Source organism: Myotis yumanensis, unplaced genomic scaffold, assembly GCF_028538775.1.
Source record: "Myotis yumanensis isolate MYYU_CA2020_CCGP unplaced genomic scaffold, mMyoYum1.0.hap1 SCAF_2, whole genome shotgun sequence".
In the NCBI taxonomy this organism is placed as follows: Eukaryota; Metazoa; Chordata; class Mammalia; order Chiroptera; family Vespertilionidae; genus Myotis; species Myotis yumanensis.
The window spans coordinates 36,770,698-36,793,457 of record NW_027223753.1 but is presented as its reverse complement, the minus strand read 5'-3'; the positions used below and the strand labels follow the sequence as shown (position 1 = coordinate 36,793,457).

General features: G+C 36.9%; 1 protein-coding gene across 2 annotated transcripts in view; it reads right to left on the bottom strand.

Annotated features, from left to right (window-relative positions):
• Positions 1-396: 396 nt before the first annotated feature.
• ZYG11B (zyg-11 family member B, cell cycle regulator) overlaps positions 397-22,760 on the bottom strand; it is a 66,348-nt gene continuing 43,984 nt past the window's right edge. For both annotated transcript variants that reach the window (XM_070405142.1, XM_070405143.1), the window contains exons 6-14: positions 21,426-21,490; positions 15,942-16,041; positions 15,667-15,717; positions 12,883-13,044; positions 12,730-12,777; positions 9,892-10,089; positions 9,698-9,750; positions 8,160-8,257; positions 397-5,517 (exon numbers count right to left, since the gene is read on the bottom strand). In XM_070405142.1, coding sequence (XP_070261243.1) covers positions 5,327-5,517; positions 8,160-8,257; positions 9,698-9,750; positions 9,892-10,089; positions 12,730-12,777; positions 12,883-13,044; positions 15,667-15,717; positions 15,942-16,041; positions 21,426-21,490 — 966 coding nt within the window. In that variant the 3' untranslated portion in view covers positions 397-5,326. The remainder of the gene's footprint in view (positions 5,518-8,159; positions 8,258-9,697; positions 9,751-9,891; positions 10,090-12,729; positions 12,778-12,882; positions 13,045-15,666; positions 15,718-15,941; positions 16,042-21,425; positions 21,491-22,760) is intronic.

The following is a 22,760-nucleotide window of genomic DNA, read 5'->3' as shown; positions in this document are numbered from 1 at the left end:
GTGGGCTAACCCCGTGAACCTGTCTCCAAGTGCCCTTTTTTTTTTTTGCCTCTGTACTTGTTTCCCAAGTCCCTGCAGCTCAACTGGCTCACTTCTGCCTCTATGACTTTCTTTCTAAAAGGTCAAGGCAGCTCTCTGAGCAGCCCACTCGAATCTTCTCTTCGAATGTACTGTCACTTTGCATGTTAAATAAACTTCGTCTTGCATTAAAGTTCTTGGCTCTGAATTCTTTCTTTACTAAACTGAAGCGTCGAGAATCAACACTGCCAGTAACAAAACCATTGGTCTTTTCAGAAAGCAATTTTTCAAGAGGATAACTAAGGAATCCAAATCTTGCATTAGTATTAAATTTTGAAACAAATGTCTAGAATCAAAGTAGACAAGACACACTTTACATAAAATTTATAACATTTATTTAGGCAAAAAAGAAATTCCAAAAACAAAAATCTTTACACACAAGATTAATATCTAAGTGATGTCCTGGTTTAAAATATAGCATGATTCACGTACAGAACACTGCCATTTATCTGGCCACAGTGAGAACAGTGCCTCCAGTCCAGATAACTGAGAGCCTTTGAAATGTATACACATTATACTTTCCAATGATATCCTTTGAAAGGAGTTAAACTCTTCCACTAGAATTCAAGCAAAAGATAGCTTTTTTTCCCCCACACTCACAAGTCAGAATTTGATAGTGGGAATTACACTAAAGTCAGGGATTTAAAATTTTTATTCTTGCAGATTATCTGAAAGTATAAATCTTGATATAACATCCTCCCATTTTTAAAGGGGAAAAAAACACTCAACTTCTTGCTTTATGAAAGTGTGTTCAGCTTCCACTAGCTAAGTAGCTTCTTGCTTCTAGGCTGATTAAAATAAGCTTAAAAGAATCCAATGTTTTCCCAAAAGTGAGTCCCAAACTGAGCACATACTATTAATGAACTAGATCTATAATTTCCCATTTAATGATTGTGGTAAGTTTAGATTTTCTAAATATTCTTAATAGACATTCTGGCTAGCTATAAGGTTGTGCTGTCAAAAAGAGCTCTGCTTCATCCAGAGAAAGGAGGAACAGCATTGATTTTTCTCATAGTTTACCCCAAAAATTGGGGGAGGAAAGAAATAGGCAGAGAAAGCGCTTTCTTAGGCTGCCAATCAGTTAACATAGAATGTCTTAGATTAAGATTTGGAAACTGGCCTGGGCTGGGTAGCTCACTTGGTTAGAGCATCATTCGAATATGCCAAGGTTGCATCACCGGTTTGATCACCGGTCAGGAATCAATCAATAAATGCATAAATAAGTGAAATAACAAACTGATGTTTTTCTCTCTTCTCTTTCCCCTCTAAGATGAATAAAACAAAACAAAAAAATTAAAAAGATCTGGAAACCAAAGAATGTATAATTAGGAGTATACCATGTCATGCAAAGACTATGAAATACTAAAAAAAGATAATTACTCATTTAAAGCATATTCAGCAAATGTTCCCATCATACTGCTATTCTCATCACTGGATAAAGGTTGGATTTGCATTATTCCTAAAATAATCAGTTCATGAGTTAACAATAAAAATTAAAAATGTGCCAACACATTTGGCACAAATGGTAAAGATTAAATATCCAATATCCACACAGTCATTTGAAATTGCTACAATGGATTTGAGAGGGAAACCGTAAGTTTGCAAATCTTTCTATAATCTGTCTTAAACTACTACCCTGAAGCTCTAACCACAAAGTCCCAAATAAGTAACATGCAGATAAAACTGCCCACATCACTGACAATGTGATAGTGCCTTTAACTTATACCGTTAGTTTTAATAATACTGTTTATCCCAAGATAAAAGTTGCACAATAACCAAAGAATGTAAACATACCATTAGAGGGCAGCAGAGGGATAGGTTTTCAACAAAAAAAATTTTTCCCAGCTGCTCATGAACTCTTTTCAAACTTGAGTACATTGTTCTATGGAAGGGAAGGGATGGTGGGTGAATGTTATCCATGCATTTGGAAACATTAAGCCAAAACCATGATTCCTTAATCTGACCTTCCCTAATTTAACAAATAAAATGTTTTCATTAAAATGTGGTCCAGCCACAGCTGGTTTTGCTCAGTGGATATAGCCATCGGCCTGTGAACTGAAGGGTCCCAGGTTCAATTCCTGTCAAGGGCATATGCCTGGGTTGCAGGCTTGATCCCCAGTAGGGGGCATGCAGGAGGCAGCCGATCTATGATTCTCTCATCACTGATATTTTTATTTCTCTCTCCCTCTCCCTTTCCTTCTGAAATCAATAAAATTATTTTTTAAAAAAATGTGGTCCAAAGGGCTCGAAGATGGCTCAATGCCATCTTATACATGGTATAATAATAATAATAATAATAATAATAATAATAAACACAGCCAAATGAAAGTGAATGGGGAGAAAAAGGGCCAACTCAAAAGGTTCCATTTAGTAAAAGCAACTTCGTAGGCTGAATATATAGGATTAATGTTTTTACACATGAATCTCTAATTCCTGGGCTGTTCGCAATCAAAAGATAAAATTAAATTTCCACTGCAGCTTTACGGTGATTCATTGCATTCATGGGTAATTCACTTAAGTTGATTGATGCCACTAAACAGAATTTCTGTTCAAGAGTGAGTAGTAGTAATATTTAAGTTAATTTCTGTAATTGTGGATCTGATAAGATTTTTTAAACCTGCAACTAAGGTCAGTAGCCACTGAGGCCTTGGCCAGAAGGTAAAATAACCATTTATTACTACCTGATTTATGTTTTTTTCAACTGCAAGAAGAAAAAAAAATGATTTTTTAGAGTTCAAAGGCCACAGCCAAACTTACTTGATGGAAAAATGAGATGGCTTAATTTTTGCTTTAATTTCAGACTGCTCTTGTTTTACTTAACAATACCACCAACATGCATCATTATATTCTAAAAAGTCTAATTCCATTTCCTGTTGATCTCTTGCTGTTGCTTGTGGACTGCTGTACTGTTATTTTACAATATCTGAGTGCATCTTGATTTGAGCAATGAGTGGTTCAACCCTAGTCTTAGTTGTGCTTGAAATAGTACTTTTTAGCCACTGAAGAAGTAACCCTTGAAGGCACCAAGTACTGTTAAATTCTGTTATACAAATGCGAAAGGAAGGCCTAATAGATTCTAACTGTAGAGAGAGGCCAGTTATGCCTTATAACTTCAATATTTTAGCCAGATTCAAGACCTTAGAAACAATTCTGTGCCTTAATTAGATATACAATTTTAAGAACCATCCCAACAATAAAGGCACTACAATTTTTATATATTTGGGAAGTGATCAATTATTTTGCTTTTAAGACTCAGAGGTATTTGGCCATCACCAGTGCTCAAAGTAGTAAATTAAAATATCTGAGTCTTCATCTATCAACAAGTTATTCTGTGTAAGAAGAGATTTATTATTTTTGTACATCTTTAGCCATTCCTGAAAACAACTTGTTAGGAAAAATCTAGGATTAGCCTTTAAGGAACATGCACTGTCTTGAACAGAATATAAGAGAAACTTAAAGCCAAGCTTTCACAAATAGCCTTTCCCTTTACTACACAAGCTAGGAGACTTGGAAGTGGTCAACATAGCTGGTAGCAACTTCCAAGATACTGTAGGTTGTCCTATTTTCTATATTTTGCCTTAGATATTAAAATTCAGAAAAAAAGGGGAAAATTTTAAAAGAATTTTCTATTTCCTCTGTAATAGGCTTATTCTATACAAATTTATCCTGTATCTATAACATTTTTTTAAACCAATTAAGTCAGAAGGAACACACAATTTTACTTGATTTTTAATGGTTTTTAAAGACCTACATTAGTTTAAATTTTCATTCCTGTGGAGGAGTACCAAATAATTCAAGTATGATTACTGTAATAGTGGTATGAAATGTGAATGTCAAAAATGTTATCAGCATACTAGTAAACCAGCTCCTTTCTAAATAAAAATGCTTCTGAATAATCACCATAATTTAAATATACCATTTAAAATCTCTACTGAAAACATTTGGTCATCTATGGAAAAAAATGCATTCATCTGAGATCGTGATTAACTTTAATCACAAAGTAAAATTTTAAATGGGAATTAAGTTTTTTGGTGACTTGCTGCCTCCCAACTGCTGTTATTGATATAATGATAACTGATTCTTTACCATACTATAACAGGTATCTTAAAGGAAAGGCAATTGTATAAAAAAAATAATCAATCAAAAAGTATTTTCTCTTATGCACTGCACCTAGAATCACTATATTTAACAACAGTTTAATTCTACTTGTTCATTTTGGCAGTACAATGTGGACATCTTTCTCCAACATAAAAACATTAAGATACATGTATTTTGAAACAAAAGAAATTTAACTTCTTGTGGCAAAATTTACTGTTGTTAAACTTGTATTTTAACTGAGCAGGTAACACCATATGTAGTCTCTCTATTCCACTGAACAAAATTACTTTGAAATAGAGGGACAAGAATGGTCAGTTTTAACAAGACATTTTAAAAATTCACATTTTCACAACCATGTGACCTATCGATTCAGAGAGTTAATCTGTAACATTTTACACTGTGATGCCTGTGGATTATTTCTAGAGAATTTGTGTAGGAAGCAGAAGCCCATGCTTCCAGGAATAATTATGAAGAAGCTACTGCTCATTGTCCCAGGAGATGTGGACTCCAGAAGCATAGCCTGCTCCCCTTTAAAAACTATACCGTAAGACCAGACCTTTTCCCAGTTCCTAAACTCTGTTATCCCTTAATAGTTTTTCTTTTTAATATATTTTTCTTCCAGCTATCCAAGCTCCAGCCAGTGAGTAGCTTTCCCGAGGAGAGGGTTCAGATTTCCATTCTTTCACACTAAGGAGGGCATCTGATAAAAGGTACACAGACAGAGAATAAAGGCATTTTATACAGAGCATTATAAAATTTACAACTGAAGCGGTTTCAGAAATCAGGTTAACAGCTTATCTGAAGCTGCAAACTGATTAGAAGGGTCTTTAAGGTCAGAAAAGTCTGGCCTAAGGGTTCGTGCAAACTTTATCATAAAACTGTAGAATTTCAAGCACAGGTAAGTTCAAACACTGAAAGATGTAGAAATTTTTCTAAAAAGCATTGATGAAGGAAGAGACCCTTCTTACTTCATAAGTTAAAAATCACAAAACAAATTAGAGACTGTTCACATGGGCAGTACTGTACATCATCAATCCCAAACTGATCTAAGCCTCTTGTTATGGAAACCCCAAAACATCACAGAAGATATCCTAATGAACCTATCACAAAAAGGATTCCTGTGATTCAATTATCCAATTGCCTATGGCTATCAATTTAGTCTGGCCTGGGGCTGCTTTTTACAGGGAGGTGGTCTCCCATGGCGTACAATGTGTTTTTCTAAAGTGTCCAGAATGGCCACAGCAATCTGCTGGACATGGGGATCAGTCTGTTCATGTTCTTTGATGTTGTATAAATGCTGCAATCCTCCTTCTTCAATCAACATGCTGCAATACCTTGAGGCTGAAAGAAAACAAGAGAAAGAGCTTTTCTTAAAACACTTAAAAATTATTCCACACACACAAAAAATAATTATTTTTCACTTAAATTTAGCTCTTTTGTTATTGACCGCTAACATATGCTACAGATTGATAAATACCTTTGTAATGATGTTATGTCTACACTGCAAGTTCCCACACATAAATAATACACGTACCATATATATATATATTTACATTTACATTTTAATCATAACCTTAAGACATAGACAATCTGGAAAAGAAAATTTATTTGACCCCAAATCACAAGATAGGTGCTTGTTACACTTTTATGCATTTCCTGTTTTTTAATATATATTCTTTTATTTTATTTTATTTTTCAATTACAGTTTACATTCAATATTACTTTGTTTTAGTTTCAGGTGTACAGCATAGTGGTTAGAAAATCATATACTTTGCAAAGTGTTTGCCCGATATTTCCAGTACCTATCTGACATCATACAGTTATTACAATATCATTGACTGTATTTCCTATATGACTATACATTCCCATGGCTACTTTTATAATTGCCAATTTGTACTTCTCAATCCTTTAACCTTCTCCACCAGTACCTCCACCCCCACCCTCATTTCTGTTTTTTAAAAATTTAATGGCACTGATATTATACATGCAATTTTATTTCTGCATTTTTATTTTAAAATATTTTTTTGTACACACGAATTTTTAAAAAAATATATTTTACTGATTTTTTACAGAGAGGAAGGGAGAGGGATAGAGAGTTAGAAACATCATGAGAGAGAAACATCGATCAGCTGCCTCCTGCACACCTCCCACTGGGGATGTGCCCGCAACCCAGGTACATGCCCTTGACCAGAATCGGACCTGGGACCCTTCAGTCCCTAGGCCGACGCTCTATCTACTGAGCCAAACTGGTTAGGGCTACACACAACTTTTAAAGCCTTATTAGCTTTAGTCATTTATTAAAGTATAATTTACACACAATAAAACAAAATTAAAGTTAATCTACATTTTGATGAGTTTTGCAAATGTATATACACCTGTAGTATAATTCTTGTTTAAGTTTTTTGGTGGACTTTCCATTTCATTGATTTTGAGGAAATATCTGGAATGCTGGGCAAATGCTAAATGTATGTTTAACTTTAGAAGAAGTCACCAAATTATTTTCTAAAGTGGTTATATATTTTTCCATCCCATTAGCAAAGAATGTGAAAGAGTTATTTCGCATTCTCGCCAACACTTGTCCTTGTCCATCATTTTGATTATAGGCAGCCTTCCTAGTATGTGTGAACTGGTATCTCATTGTGACTGAATTTATAGTTCTCGAATGACATGATGTTGGTCCTGATTTTTAATTAAAAAAAATACACTACACTTTATTATTAGTGTTTCTATGTGTTTCTTGTGCAACGTTTAAAGTAACTTATGGAATGAACTTATATTAATAAATAACTGACAAAACAGTTGATTCATAATCTTTAAAAAAGAGATATCAAACCTGATCTAGGCCTGGCTGGTGTGACTCAGTTGGTTGAGCGTCATCCTGTGCACTGAAAGGTCACCTATTTGATTCCTGGTTAGGGCACATGTACAGGTTTTGGGCTCAAGCCCCATTCGGGTGCGTGCAGGAGGCAGCCCACTGATATCTCTCTCTCTCTCTCTCTCTCTCTCAAAACTTACAAAACAAAAAACAAAACCCTTATCTAAATGCCTTGCTTCTCCACAGACTATGGGTGCAGAGAGCAACATCTTGAATGGGGAAATTCTGTGTAGATGGGGACTGGGGACTGGAATGTACCATAAATATTGGATCTCCTTAAGACATTTTGCTCAAAAAATGAACCCACTGTAGGTTCCTCATTTTTACTATTATTTTTTTAAATGTCTGGGTTGTTGAATAAAACTTAGGTTCTCCACGAAGAACAAGAAAAATAGGTTTACTTGTGTTACGCTTATTAATTTGTGCAGTTATTCAGTGTCTGGTAAGCTAATGTTCAAGAAAAAATTTTAATTTATATTAAAATGTTCTATTATTTTATGTTAATGATTACTCGTTTATTTTAGCCCTTTGTAGTCAGCATGTCTCTATCGAAATAAACCTACGTTTCTATGAAAATTAAAAAAAAAAAAAAAACAAAACAAAAAAAAAACAAAAACTTAGGTTCTCTTGACCCTTTTATTTATTTATTTTTAAATGTATTTTTATTGATTTCAGAAAGAAAGGGAGAGGGAGAGAGAGATAGAAACATCAATGATGTGAATCATTGATCTGCTGCCTCCTGCATGCCCCCTACTGGGGATTGAGCCTGAAACCCCGGCATGTGCCCTTGACCAGAATCAAACCTGGGACCCTTCAGTCTGCAGGCAGACACTCTATCCACTGAGCCAAATCTGTTAAAGTGGCTCCTAACTTTTATATTCCATGTTGGAACAATGTAAGTCTCATTCACTATTATCATTCAGTATCTACTATTGGCAAGCTCATTCTGAAAAAATAAATGTCCTTTATAAACTAAGATTCTCTTATATAGTATTTAAAAAAGTCTATGTCCTTAAAAATCACTTAAATACACAATTCAGAAATGGCTTTTCTATGTAAGGAGAATTTTCCTTGAGAAAGAAAAACATAGTTTCTTTTTGGTACATACGATTCTTGCTGCAGACATGTTGCATGGCCCAAACTGCCCATAGCTGGACTCCTGGTGTTGTGAAACAGCCAAGTAATGGGAAAAATGGATTAAAGGACCTAAAAGTACAAAAGAAAAGAAGAAAAGTTACATCCTCTACTTAGTGTCATTTTCTTTCTTTTTAAAAAATTCCTCACCTGAGGATAAGTTTATCTATTTTAGAGAGAAAGGGAGAGAGAGAGAGAGAGAGAGAGAGAGAGAGAGAGAGAGAGAGAGAGAAACATGGATGTAAGAGAGAAACATCAATCAGTTGCCTCCCATTCACACCTTCACTAGGGGAATGAACCTGCAACCAAGGTATATGCCCTGACCAGAAATCAAACCCACAACATTTTTGGTATTTTTGGTGTATGGGACAATGCTCCCACCAACTGAGTCACCCAGCCAGGGCTTAGTGTCATTTCCTAAAGTAATGATTCCTGAGCTTTTCACTCTAGAAATTGTATCCACTATTTTTAAACTAATATAAATGAGCTATCAGTATATCTTTCCTTTGTCTTAGCCATTTGAAAAAAGGACCATATTCTGAGAAGTTTTGGTAGAGAAGATGGAAGGTGACTAGAACAAGGTACTAACACAGAAATTTTAAAAAGTACTTTTTTGGTCTTGAAGATACACATTTAAAGAATAACAGACCTTGGCTGGAAAACCTAGAAAAGAAAAAGTTAGCTGATAACTAACTGGTAGAACACCATGAAGGAGGTCTAGAATTAGCCTTTCTATTTCTACTGGTTTTCTGCCCAAAAGTGGGTAGAACATAAGTTGGGAGAATCATAAATGTTGGCAGCATCAGCATTTATGAAGTAGATAACAAAAATAAGTTGTAATAATATTATGCAGCCATCTGGAATATTTCAAGTAATTAGCAATTAGCTATCAAGTCAACTAATTGTCATAAGCAGAGTTAGGCATCCAGTATGCACCTTAATAGATTATTATAAATTGTTTCCCTAAACTAATTTGGTGCTACTTCTAGTCCTCTCAATCTTGTTTTGGAACTCCTTATATTAATATACTGTTTCCTGTTCCTAAAATCTTATGCCCTTACTTAATTATTTCTCAAAATTCAGCTCATAATCTACTTCCTCTGGAAACTCTTAACCATTTTCCAATGCAGATTTAAGTACTCTCATCTTTAATTGTATAGCCTTCTATGCACAAAACTAGCATAACAGTGAATCATATCTGATTCGAATTTGGTCTCCCTCACTAGGTTCTTGTGTGCAAGCACCATTTCTTACTCCTCTTTGAATTTCAAGAGCAAAAAACAAGTCCCTGGCATTTGTCTTCAATAAAAGTGGAATAAAGGAAGAACTGATGAATGAGAGGTAGCAGAAAGTAAAGATACTTTGCTTCTTTTAAAACCAGTAGGAAGATAGATACCTGGGGGCAGGGGGTAGGGGGGTTATGTACCTAATAGGAATTACACATTTAGTAGGACCTCTAGGCAAGCAAAATGACTAGGTTACTGTCTTAATATTAATTATCTTGCTAATTACCTGTATGCTACCATCTCACACTCTGGAGTTGGCCACTTCAAAATAGCTGAATGCTGCAAGACAGAAGACACAAGACACACAAAAAAAGGATTACAATACTTATTTAGCACTGCATCATTGCATTATGAAGCTTTGATAGTTTAACCGCTATGAATATTGTGTGTATGCTTCCAGAAAACACCAAATGATCCTACCAGATCATCCAGAAGAGAATTCCTCTGGCTACGGCTCAATGTCCAAGCTTGTTCACCTCTAGATATTAAATGGGCAATAATTCCTGCTGCAAAGTAACTGACTTCCACTTCCACACTATGTAGGAGACTGCTGATGTGGTCTATAAAATCCTTCCACATTAATTCAGAATGCAATTCTTGTACTTCAGCTATATTGTTCTGGAAAAAAAATTAAAAGTAATATATAGTAAATGCCTAATGACCCTTTGTACTTTAAGAAACAACAGAGATTGAAATGATTTAAACATGTACCTGAAATTCAAAGAGGAGTAAGAGATGTACCTGTATTTGGACATAGCTGAAGACTGTTGCTATATTAGCACTGTGGGATTATGGGTGATTTTTTCCTCTCCTCTCCAAACAAAATAATAAACAGTGAGTCCCTTTTCAGGCAAAATTGTTAAATAGATAACCTAAAAATGTCCTGATATAAAATATCTAGAAGTGCTGGGTGAATAATAGCTAGCAACCTTTAAATATGTAGCAAACAGAACCAAACTAGAGCAGTAACAGGACATCACCAATCTGCAGGGGAGGAGAACTGGGTTTTAATAGCCATGCAAAGCCAGAAGGTAAGGGCTAAAAATTGGAACTAAGACTTCACATACAAAAGAAGGACTTTCAAAGTGTTACACCTCAATAAAAGAGTGGATGAAAAAGAAACCTACTGTAATCTACTCTCTGGCCTAAAAGGAAAAGTCTTCCCTTATAATTTATAACTAGGGGCCTACCTTCATGCAAGGCTGTGGTTAAACCCCAACTTAGAAAACAAGAGCAAGAGAGGTAGGAAAAAAACCAGAAAAGTTTGGTATCTAGAAAGCAGAGAGGGGTGAGTATATCAAAAGGGAAAAGGAAACAGTAGTTCTGAATACTGTGGAGAGCCTAAATAAGATGAAGACAAAAAACATCCATTTGTTTGAGCAATATATCGATCTTGTGCCTTAAAAATTTCATAGCCTTAGGTCCCCACTGAATACCACCAAAGTCTGCCTGCTGGCCTACAGAAGGCAGGTGTTTTATCTGGACTTGGGATGTAATGGCTTCCCTTGGCAGCACATAAGGAAGACCTCTGTTCACATGGGAAACAATTCAGGGGTTTCCAATTTATCTCACTACTCTGAAGATTATCCTCATTCTTTTTTTTTTTTTTTTTAAGGATAACTCTTAATTTTTTTCTTTAAATATATTTTATTGATTTTTTACAGAGAGGAAGGGAGAGAGATAGAGAGTTAGAAACATCGATGAGAGAGAAACATCGATCAGCCGCCTCCTGCACATCTCCTACTGGGGATGTGTCCGCAACCCAGGTACATGCCCTTGACCGGAATCGAACCTGGGACCTTTCAGTCCACAGGCCGACGCTCTATCCACTGAGCCAAACCGGTTTCGGCTTAATTTTTTTAATTTATTGATTTTTAAAGAGGAAGGGAGAGATGAATAGAGAGTGAAAGAGACATCGATTTGTTGTTCTATTTATTTATGCATTCATTGGTTGATTCTGACCCAGGATTGAACCTGCAACCTTGGCATATTGGAAAAACACTCTAACCAGTTAAATTATTTAACATTTCCCTATTACTGGGCATTTAGATCATTTTACATTTTCTACTTTATATAGCTAAGTGAATAGATAGGTCCTTCTTAAATGCCAGGCTCCAGCTGTTCCCCAAATCCATCTCTTATTGCTCAGTATTTCAAAGTCTTGCATCTGGAAAACAAACACAAATCTACATATTTTTACTCACTAATCTATGCCTCCTATGATCTAATTCCTTCAGAACAGAGGTCTGCTCTAAAATGGTTTTTACCACATGGGCACTTTGCCTGTTGCAGAGATTAAAGCATTTGATCCTTCATCTTTGATCCATAAAACATTTGATCTTTCATCTTTGTCTCAAAATCCTAGAGGGCTCACTTTCACCAAATCCAATATATTTACTGAATATATGATTTGTTAAGAAGTCTTTTTTTTTTTCTAATATATTTTATTGATTTTTTACAGAGAGGAAGGGAGAAGGATAGAGAGTTAGAAACAGCGAGGAGAGAGAAACACCGATCAGCCGCCTCCCGCACACCCCCCACTGGGTTTATGCCCGCAACTAAGGTACATGCCCTTGACCGGAATTGAACCTGGGACCCTTGAGTCCCTAGGCTGACGCTCTATCTGCTGAGCCAAACCGGCCAGAGCTGTTAAGAAGTCTTTTAAGTAGTAATTATTAATTACCAAACACGGCCTCTAAAAATACTTTAGGTTAGTGACATCTTTTTCCTTTTTTTGTATGTGGCATTTTTTTTATATATATATTTTATTGATTTTTTACAGAGAGGAAGGGAGAGAGATAGAGAGTTAGAAACATCGATGAGAGAGAAACATCGATCAGCTGCCTCCTGCACACCTCCTACTGGGGATGTGCCCGCAAACAAGGTACATGCCCTTGACCAGAATCGAACCTGGGACCTTTCAGTCCGCAGGCCAATGCTCTATCCACTGAGCCAGACCAGTTAGGGCTGTACGTGGTATTTTTAAATGAGATTTTTTTCTGATTATAAAAGTAAATCATGCTCATGAAGTTTGTACTATACCAAAAATATAAAGTATGTAATTCATATTTTCCTTTTAATGTGGTGAAAATCTTAATATGTACATATAGTTTCGTACACTGTTTTTTTTACTTAGTTAAAATACATATGTTTTCTAATGTCATTAAGTATTTATAAATACAATAGCAACTTCAATGTATCGTCTCAGACAGAAAATAATTAAAGGTTTGAACTAAGCAGGAAATGCTTATTTCTTACCAAAAGTCCTAGAACTTTCTGTTGAATGGATGACTCAGTTGGAAAAGACTGTAAAAAGAAAGAGAAACCTATAATTACCTAAAGAATCAAATATAATAAATGCTTAAATCAATCAATAAATGTCAAAACTGTAGGCTAAATTCCCATTCTAACCTCTAGAACCCTCATGAAGAGTTCTAACCCTTGGTTTTCAATGAAGTGTCTGCAAGTGGTTGGAGATTCATCTGTGAGGTTCCAAAGTGCACTCAAAGTAAATTTCAAAGTAGTATCCACCGAATTTTGATTGGTTTTCTGCTTCACTATTTGAAGAAGTTGCTAAAAGAAGAAAAATAGAATTAATTTCTCATTATTGAATTATTACAATTATTAGTGGCAATAACTAAAAGTCCATTAGGTTTAGTCTCATGGCTTAAGACACTTCCTATAAAGGTTTTTATAAGTATAACAAACAGCCTCCTAGACCAGACTATTCCTCCAACAAGAAAAAAGTATAGGAACTTCACAAATACTTCTATATTATTCTGTTTGTACCTATAGTCTAATCACCTCTAAATAAAATGAAAAGCAAAATGATTAAACCGTGGGACCAATTATCTTACCCAATCAGTGACAACATATACTCATTTCAGATCCTGGCATATAAAAGGTGAAGGGGAGAATGAAGCAAACATTTAATTAGCATCAGCAAATTATATCCTAAATTGTAGTAGTGCTATCCCCACTTTTCAGGAGAGGAAATTCAGTCTGAGAGGTATTAAATTTGATCATAGTCAACTTAGTATGGGAAAGTAAGAAATGGAAGAACTAATTCTATCTTCAAGTTTTAAGAAAAAAAGAAAGGACAAACTAAATATAATAGTAAGAGAATTAAAGTCTATATTGGATTTCCAGGAGGAGGAGGTCAAGGGGGAGAAAAAGGGACTATCTGTAATATTTTCAACAATAAAGATACATTTTAAAAAAGAAAACAGAGGTGCAGGAAAAAATTAAGTCTATACTGGATTTAAATAAGATAATATCTTTGAAATTCCACTTATATATTATCTGTCATAGCTTTAACCTCTGAAATTTTTAAAGTTTGCAAGTTAAATGTTTTAACACCTACATAAAGCATCCATAATTCCATTTATACATTACACTTTTGGAAGTAAGAGACAGCTTTGCTAAAACAGATACAAGAAAACATTAATGAACACTTCAAGTTACATACAGTTCAGGAAAAATATTTAAGAAACACAAACACTTCTGTGCAATTATTTAAATTAATAGCATAGAGGCTAAGAGTTTGGCATCAGAATCAGGTTACCTGAGCTTAAATATAATAATCTCTCTGCATCTGATTAACTGTGTAAACTTGTTTGCCAATTCTTTGTTTCCTCATTTGTAAATTGTAGGTGATAATTAAAAGCAAAAAAAAAAAAAGCTATCATCATTACTACTGCTACTACTACTACTACTAATTTCTGTTAATTCCTACTTAAGCTAAGCTTAATTTTCCCCCAAAGCATATGAGGGGGCTATTTCCTTAAAATCTTTGAATATATTTCCATCTAAAAGTACTGAGACATATATAGCAATGAAAAGCCATATTTATAATTAAAATGCCATTCTGAATATAGTAAAAATAAAGAAAATCAGCATCATTTTCCACTTAACTAATATATTTTGTATCATCTAGCACTTAGCATATATTCCTTCAATTACTTTTTTCCTTTTCATTTAATCTTCATAATAACTGTATAAAGTATTTTTTTACCACCCTTAAGAAAATTTATGTGACTTGCCCCAAATCACACCACTAATAAATAACAGAATTAGGAATAAACCTAGATATGTCAATTTAAGAATGCATACACTTTCCATTTACCACTACAGCCTTCTTTTTGTTACTTATTTCATTCATATCTTTATTATTATACTTATTAGATTGCATTACAACTACCTCTACATAGCTATTTTCTATACTGTGAATTTCTTATGGGAAGATATTAGAAATATAATTCAGTGTGAATCCCTAACATTTTAAGGTGGTAGGTGATGAGTATTGTATAATTACCTATCAAATGAATGATTTACTTTGTCATTTCATACATAATTTATGTCATAGAAAAAAGGAGTCTCTCACTTGACTTTTCTATCTACTATGGTTGTTCAAACACCTCATGCCAGGATTATAACAGGAAGCCCCAAAATGGACGTTTTTCCTCCAGTTCTCCCTAAGACACTATTCATATTTATTCTCTTTAAAGGTTTTTAACTTTTCACTGTTCATTATATTATTTCCTCAACTGTGTAAGCAAGCAAAATAATACATGAACTATTTAAATTATATTCTTCCCCAAATCATCTAGCATAATCCTAAATGTTTTTTAAAATATATTTTATTGATTTCAGAGAGGAAGGGAGAGGGAGAGAGATAGAAACATCAATGATGAGAATCACTGATCAGCTGCCTCCTGCACGCCCCCTACTGGGGATCAAGGCCGCAACCCAGGCATGTGCCCTTGACTGGAATCAAACCCGGGACCCTTCAGTCCATAGGCCGATGCTCTATCCACTGAGCCAAACCAGCTAGGGCTAGCACAATCTTATGCCTATAATCATCTTTACATTTTCTTCATAAATTTAACAAAATCACAGAATTTTAGAACTCGGTAAGATCTTAAGGCTTATATATACACTAATAGTTCAGGCAATTTTTCTAAATTTACAAAATGAATTTACAAATGAGATCCTAGGTCATCTGACTCTTAGTTCAGGGCTCTTTCCATCTCTGTTAAGGAGTAAAGCTGCCTCTATAAAAAGAAATTAATACACTCATTTAGAAGAAAGGAAAATAATTTTTAAAATATAAAGTATCAGAAGATACACAACACTGCCTGAAAACAATGAAAATGAAAACTGTCTAGTGCTCTGCATAGAGGAGATAACACTTACCCTCACAATGAAGAGCTCAGCACCAAGCTGTGCAGTTTGTTCTGTAGAAAGCTGCAAGCAAGCAGACAAAATAAATGCCCAAGAACCCACTAGTGTGAATGTATTATCAGTCACTATAGCAGACTAAGGTCAGAGTAAAATCTTTGATCAACCTGGAATTCTGCAATTTTGAATTGCAAGCGTGAATAAGCAGGCTTGCAGAGAGGCTTACTAACCTTTGTGGCTTTCGGATTTTGGGAAAATAATAACTATAAGGGAAACACGAGTTCAGGTACCTTGGCAGCCAGAATGGAAATGATAGCAACTGCCATCCTTTGCATGTTTTGATCCTCATGGTTGCAGAGCCACTGCATGACAAGCTTAGCTGCTTCAAACCTGAAAACACACAAATGGGTTCATGAACTAATTCTGGAGGGGCAGGCACAATTTCAGAGTCCCAGCTGGAAACCGATAATTCCTCTTAATTAACAGAGAATAATAATGATACTTAGAGTTCTGGAGACAGTACCGCAATATTAATTCTGACACTTTGTAATGAAATAAGAGTCAAAACTACTGGGCATTCATCTCCTAAAATTACAGCACATTTCTATTCTGTAGTGATTTCAATAATGTAGTAATAAGTATTTTCTGGGTTCCTCACAGTAGCTAGCACAACAGTAATTCATTCACTTACAAACATGTATTGAACTCCTCTTATGCCAAACATTGTTCTCGGTGCTAGAGACAGAGTAGGGTTCGGGTTATTTTATGTTTTTTAGATTCTGCATATAAGTGACATTATGTGGTATTTGTCTTTTTCTGTCTGACTTACTACACTGAGCATAATACCATCTAGGTCAGTGATGGCGAACCTTTTGAGCTCGGCGTGTCAGCATTTTGAAAAACCCTAACTTAACTCTGGTGCCGTGTCACATATAGAAATTTTTTGATATTTGCAACCATAGTAAAACAAAGACTTATATTTTTGATATTTATTTTATATATTTAAATGCCATTTAACAAAGAAAATCAACCAAAAAAGTGAGTTCGCATGTCACCTCTGACATGCGTGTCATAGGTTCGCCATCACTGATCTAGGTCCATCTATGTTGTCACAAATAGCAAGATTTCATTCTTTTTTAAAAAACTATTTTTATTTTATTACATTTTATTTTATTTTATTTTTCAATTACAGATGACATTCAGTATTATTTTGTATTAGTTTCAGGTGTACAGCACAGTGGTTAGACATTTATATGATTTACAAAGAGATCCTTCCAATAATTCTAATACCCACCTGACACTGTACATAGTTATTACACTACTAGAGGCCCAGTGCACAGGATTTGTGCACTGGTGGGGGGCTGGCCTGCGTGGATCGGCCCACTGTGGGAGCGGCCCACTGTGGGAGCGGCCCACTGTGGGAGCGCCGCTCATCCTGATCAGCCAAGCAGCTGTGGACCTGCCCTCTGAGCGGCTCCTCCCTGGTCCAGCATCTTCTAAGGAGCCAGAGCACCTGCCTCTCCAGGGGACCCAATCGGGGCCGGGCCCAGGGACAATAGCACTGAGAGGCGGTAGAGTAGGTCTCAGTCCTGCAGCGGCCACAAACCCGCTTCCTCGCCTCTGGGGTTAGCTCTGTGAGCCTGGCGGCAGCACTGCACAACCTGCGGGCATCCAGAGGAGGCAGTAGGGAGTGAGGGGGAGGAGCCTGGGGTGAGGAGGCGATGATTGCAGCCTGGGTTCCTGCCCGTCGGCCTGGGGTTCGCAGCAGGAGCAGCCTCTCATCCCTGTCAGCAGCACTCCCACTGTGGGAGTGCGCTGACCACCAGGGGACAGCTCCTGCATTGAGCATCTGCTCCATGGTGGTCAGTGTGCATCGTAGCGACTGGCTGACTGGCTGTTCTGGTCATTCCACCATTTGGTCGCTGGGCTTTTATTATATGCTAGAGGCTCGGTGTACTTTGTGCACGGGAGGGGGGTGTCCCTCAGCCTGGCCTGCACCCTCTCTAATCCAGGACCCTTGTGGGATCGGGCCTAATCCAGCAGTTGGACATCCCTCTTGCAATCCGGGACCGCTGGCTCTTAACCGCCCGCCTGCCTGCTGGCTTGATCCCCCTAACTGCCTCTGCCTTGGCCCTGCCACCATGGCTTTGTCCGGAAGGACATCCGGTCTAATTAGCATATTACCATTTTATTAGTATAGATAGAGGCTTGGTGCACGGGTGGGGGGGAGGGTCTCTGCTGGGGGTGGGGCCAGCCTGAGCTAGGGGCTGAGGGCTGTTTGCAGGCTAGCCATGCCCCCATTGGGGTGGGGGTCCCCGCTGGGGGGCGTGGCCAGCCTGGGTGAGGGGCTGAGGGCCGTTTGCAGGCTGGCCATGCCCCCTGGCTTTGTCCAGGACGTCTGGAAGGTCTCCGGAAGGTCTCCTGGTCTAATTAGCATATTACTCTTTTATTAGTATAGAGGATTATTAATTTTTAATTTTTTTTTTTTCTTTTTTTTTTTTTTTTTTTTTTTTTTTTTTTTAGTATAGAGGATTATTGATTACATTTCCTATGCTGTACTTCACATCCCCATGACTGCTTTGTAATTACCAATTTGTACTTCTTAATCCCTTCACTTTTTTCATGTAGCCCTCCAACTTCCCTCTCATCTGGCAACCCTCAGTTTGTTCTCTGTATCTACGAGTCCTTCTGTTTTCTTTTGTTCATTTATTTTGTTCTTTTAGATTCCACACGTTAAATGAAATCATATGGTATTTGTCTTTCCTGTCAGGCTTGTTTCACTTAGCATAATACACTCTAGGTCCATCCATGTTGTCATAAATGGCAAGATTTCATTTTTTTATTTCTGAACTAGAGGCCCGGTGCATGAATTCATGCACAGGTGAGGTCCAGCCAGCCTGGCCCAATCAGGGTTGATTGGGCTGGGCCAGCTACAGGGAGGGGCCGCAGGCGGTTGACCAGCCAGCCCGCCCCCTGGCCGAACTCCAGGTCAAAGGGACAATTTGCATATTAGCCTTTTATTACTAGTATATAGGAGGATACTATTCCATTAAATAGGTAGGTAGGTAGGTAGAGATAGATAGATAGATAGATAGATAGATAGATAGATACTACATTTTCTTTATTTACTGATAGATATCTAGGTTCTTCCATATCTTGAGTATTACTAGTAATGCTGCAATAAACATAGGGGTGCATGTGTCTTTTCAAATTAGTGTTTTTGTTTTCTTTATATAAGCTGGCAATAGATTCCTAATGGGTCTCTGCCTCCCTCCATTGCGTTCCCTTCAATTTCTGCCTACACAATTGTAATAAATAAATCTGTAAGAGTACTTAGGTATGATGTCACTCTTGTAGTTAGTATTTTATGATTCTAGCAATGGGCCCATACATTCAAATCTTTTTTCCTGCCTACCATATTCTTACTGCAAAGTAGACTGCTCATTAGTCCCCCAAACATACCCACAGTTATGAGGTAATATGGCCTAAAGTCCTTTGGATTTTTTGGTTTAAATTCTAGTTCTATTTTTATTTTTTCATGTGAGGTGATGCGTTAAGTCATTAAAAACATCATAGGCCCTAGCTGGTTTGGCTCAGTGGATAGAGCATCAGCCTGCGGACTGAAGAGTTCCAGGTTTGATTCTTGTCAAGGGCAGGTGCCTTGGTTGCAGGTTCAATCTCTGGCCCTGGTTGAAGTTTGTGTGGAAGGCAACCCATCGATGTGTCTCTCTCACATCAATGTTTCTCTCTCTGTGTCTTTCCCCCTCCCTTCTACTCTCTCTAAAAAAAAAAAAAAAATCAATGGAAAAATATCCTTGGGTGAGGAGTAACAAAAACATTATAAACTTTGGAGTCAGTCTGGACTCAAATATCACCTTCTACCACTTATTAACTTTGGGACCCTGAGCAAGTCCCTTAATCTCTCTGAACTTCAATATTCTCATCTATCTATAATAATAAAAGCATAATATGCTAATTAGACCAGATGTCCTTCCGGACATCCTTCCGGATGACCTTTTGGATAAAGCTGCGAGGAAAGCCGGTGCCAGTAGCCGGGGGAAGGAAGGCCTACTCTTGCACTAATTTTGTGCATCAGGCCTCTAGTAAAATAATAAGATCTATTCTACAGGACTGTCATGAGGATTAAATGATATCACATATCAAGCTTAAGACTTAGTACAGAACTTGACACACACCACGCTTTTGATAAAGGTTATTTTTTTACTAGTATTATTGACTTCCTCTGTGCCTTTATTTGTACAGTTCCCAAAACATAAAACAACTCAACTAGCTTCATCTTTAAAGCATATAGCATGGCATAAAAAGTACAGGCTCTCAGTCAGTCTGGATTTAAATCTAAATTCTGCTACTTACTATCTTATCACCTTGAGCAAGTTACTAAACCTCTGTGTGCCTCTGTTTCCTCATCTGTAAAATGAAGATTACAAGACTAATCATTTCACAGGACTGATATAAGGGCTGAATAAGCATATGTAAAACACAGCACAGTGCCTTGCGATTCCAGTGCTTCATACATGTTAGTTATTTTTATTATCTCAAATGCCATCACTAACATGAAATCTTTAATGATTACGAATCAGATGGAATCTTTCCCTCCTTGTTTGGGGGCCCAATTCATTCTGTTACTTCTTCTATGAAAAATTCTGTTTTCTATTATACTCATTCATTCATCCTTCCATCCATTAAACATCCACTTAAGCACTAGAGAAAAAGAGATAAATCAATCACAGTCTCTAGCCACAAAGAAGTTCAATTCTAGTAGAGTGCACTAGCTATAAAATAAAATTAGTAATCTACTATATATACTCCAAACTACTTATTTTAAATAGTAAATGGAACACCTCATTCCTCAGCCATGCCATATAACAGTGTACTGTTAACAAAATAAAAGTAAATCACAGTAAAATTGCTGCTGGAGAAATATACATTTCAGTATAAATTTCTTTTTCAAAATATCATCATTAAAAATTATAAGACAGTAAAATGAAAAAAAATCTCTTTTATCTCCCAAATTATAGCATCTTAGAAAACTCTTTTTACTTATTGGGATCCAGTCTTCCTTTAACCTCTGCTTAAAAGTTTCCTCTTAAAAAGTTTCTTCTATAATTCAATATCAAATAACTAATAATAAGAGGTATGATTCAGAGAAAAGAACACTGAACTAGAACTAGATGACTTCTAGTCTGGTAATTACTAGTCACAAAACCATGGGCAAGCACTGAATCTCTATATGCCTCAGTTTCTTTAACCCACATTATTATGTGGATATTTTTAAAACTATAATCAATATAAATTCTTAAGCAAAGGGCTATGAAAACAGGGGCCCATCTGCTATCATGAATATCAAGACACTGAACTAGAGAAAGTAGATTTAGCATTCTATAAGACAACATATAATCCCATCTACTTGATTAATTGTACAACAGGGATATAATTGGTACGAAATTACCTAAGACTTGTCTGGCGTAGCTCAGTGGTTGAGCGTCGACCTATGAACTAGGAGGTCATGGTTTGATTCCTGGTCAGGGCATATACCTGGGTTGCAGGCCTGACTGATCTCCAGTGTGGGGCGTGCAGGAGGCAGCCAATCAATGATTCTCTCTCATCATTGATGTTTCCATCTCTCTCTCCCTCTCCCTTCCTCTCTGAAATCAATAAAAATATATTAACAAACAAACAAAAAAAAGAAATTACTCAAGACAGATCTCTAAAATTCTGTTTGTCCTATTTTAAGTTTTAGGACTATCACTTGCCTGTTAAATGGAACATCTTGAAGGATCCGGTCACTGCAAAGTGAAAGGAGGCAGTTCTTCTGCAACTAAAGAACCAAAGGGAGAAAAAAAAATCACAAATAAAATGTTGCTTTGTTACTTGGTATTTTTTAAACAGGAGTAGCCTCTATATTAAAAAACAAAACAAAACAAAAAACGGAAGAAGACTGATGAAACCCCACTCATTTTACAGCCTTTATTTTGGCACCTACTGTTGAAATAATGACTTCCACTGGACACATATAAGTTTACCAGCACATTTTTTTTCTTTTCCTTTAGATGACAAATAGGATAAGAAGTAGGATAATTCCAGCTAATTTCCCTCTGTTCTGGTAGACTTTAGGTGGGTCCCGTTTTGTCTTCTGTCTACCTGGCTTCTAGGGGCCATGAAAAACAAAGCCCAAAGTTTATCTGGTTTGAGGGAAGCTGGCTTTAATGATCCACTCACCAATGTGGGATGCCATTTTTACTTGGTTTTGGACATATTTTTTACTAACTTGCCAAGTCACTGCTAAATTTTAAGAGTTAAAAATATAATTTAAGCCCTGGCTGGGTGGCTCAGTTGGTTGGAGCATCATCCCATTCACTGAAAGGTTGTGGGTTTAATTCCTGCTCAGGGTGAGTACAAGAGGCAACAGATTGATCAGTAATTCTCTCACATCAATGTTTGTCCCTATCTCTCTCTAAAATCAATAAAAACCATACCAGCTGGTATGGTTCACTGGCTGAACCAGGAGGTCATGGTTTGATACCTGGTCAGAGCACATGCCAGGGTTGCAGGCTTGATCCCCAACAAGAGGAAGCCATTCAATGATTCTCTCCCATCACTGATGTTTCTTTTCTTTTTTTTTTTTTTTAATATATTTTTATTGATTTCAGAGAGGAAGGGAGAGGGAGAGAGAGAGATAGAAACATCAATGACAAAAAAGAATCACTGATTGGCTGCCTCCTACACGTCCCCTACTGGGAATCGAGCCCACAACCCAGGCATGTACTCCTGACCGAAATCGAACCCAAGACCCTTCACTCCGCAGGCTGATGCTCTATCCACCAAGCCAAACCAGCTAGGGTTCATCATTGATGGTTCTTTCTCCCTCTCCCTTTCTGAAATCAATAAAAAATTATATATAAATATAAAAGAGGTAATATGTAAATTGTCCAGAATGCCATAACATCACGACCGCTCAGGAGGAGGCTGCAAGTGCAGGTGGGTGGGAGGGGACTGTGTGCGCGGTGAGGCAAGCCACGGCTGGTGCAGGCCCAGAGAGTACAGGGCCTGCCTGCCGCTGTGGCTGCGGGGAGGCCCGGAGAGAACAG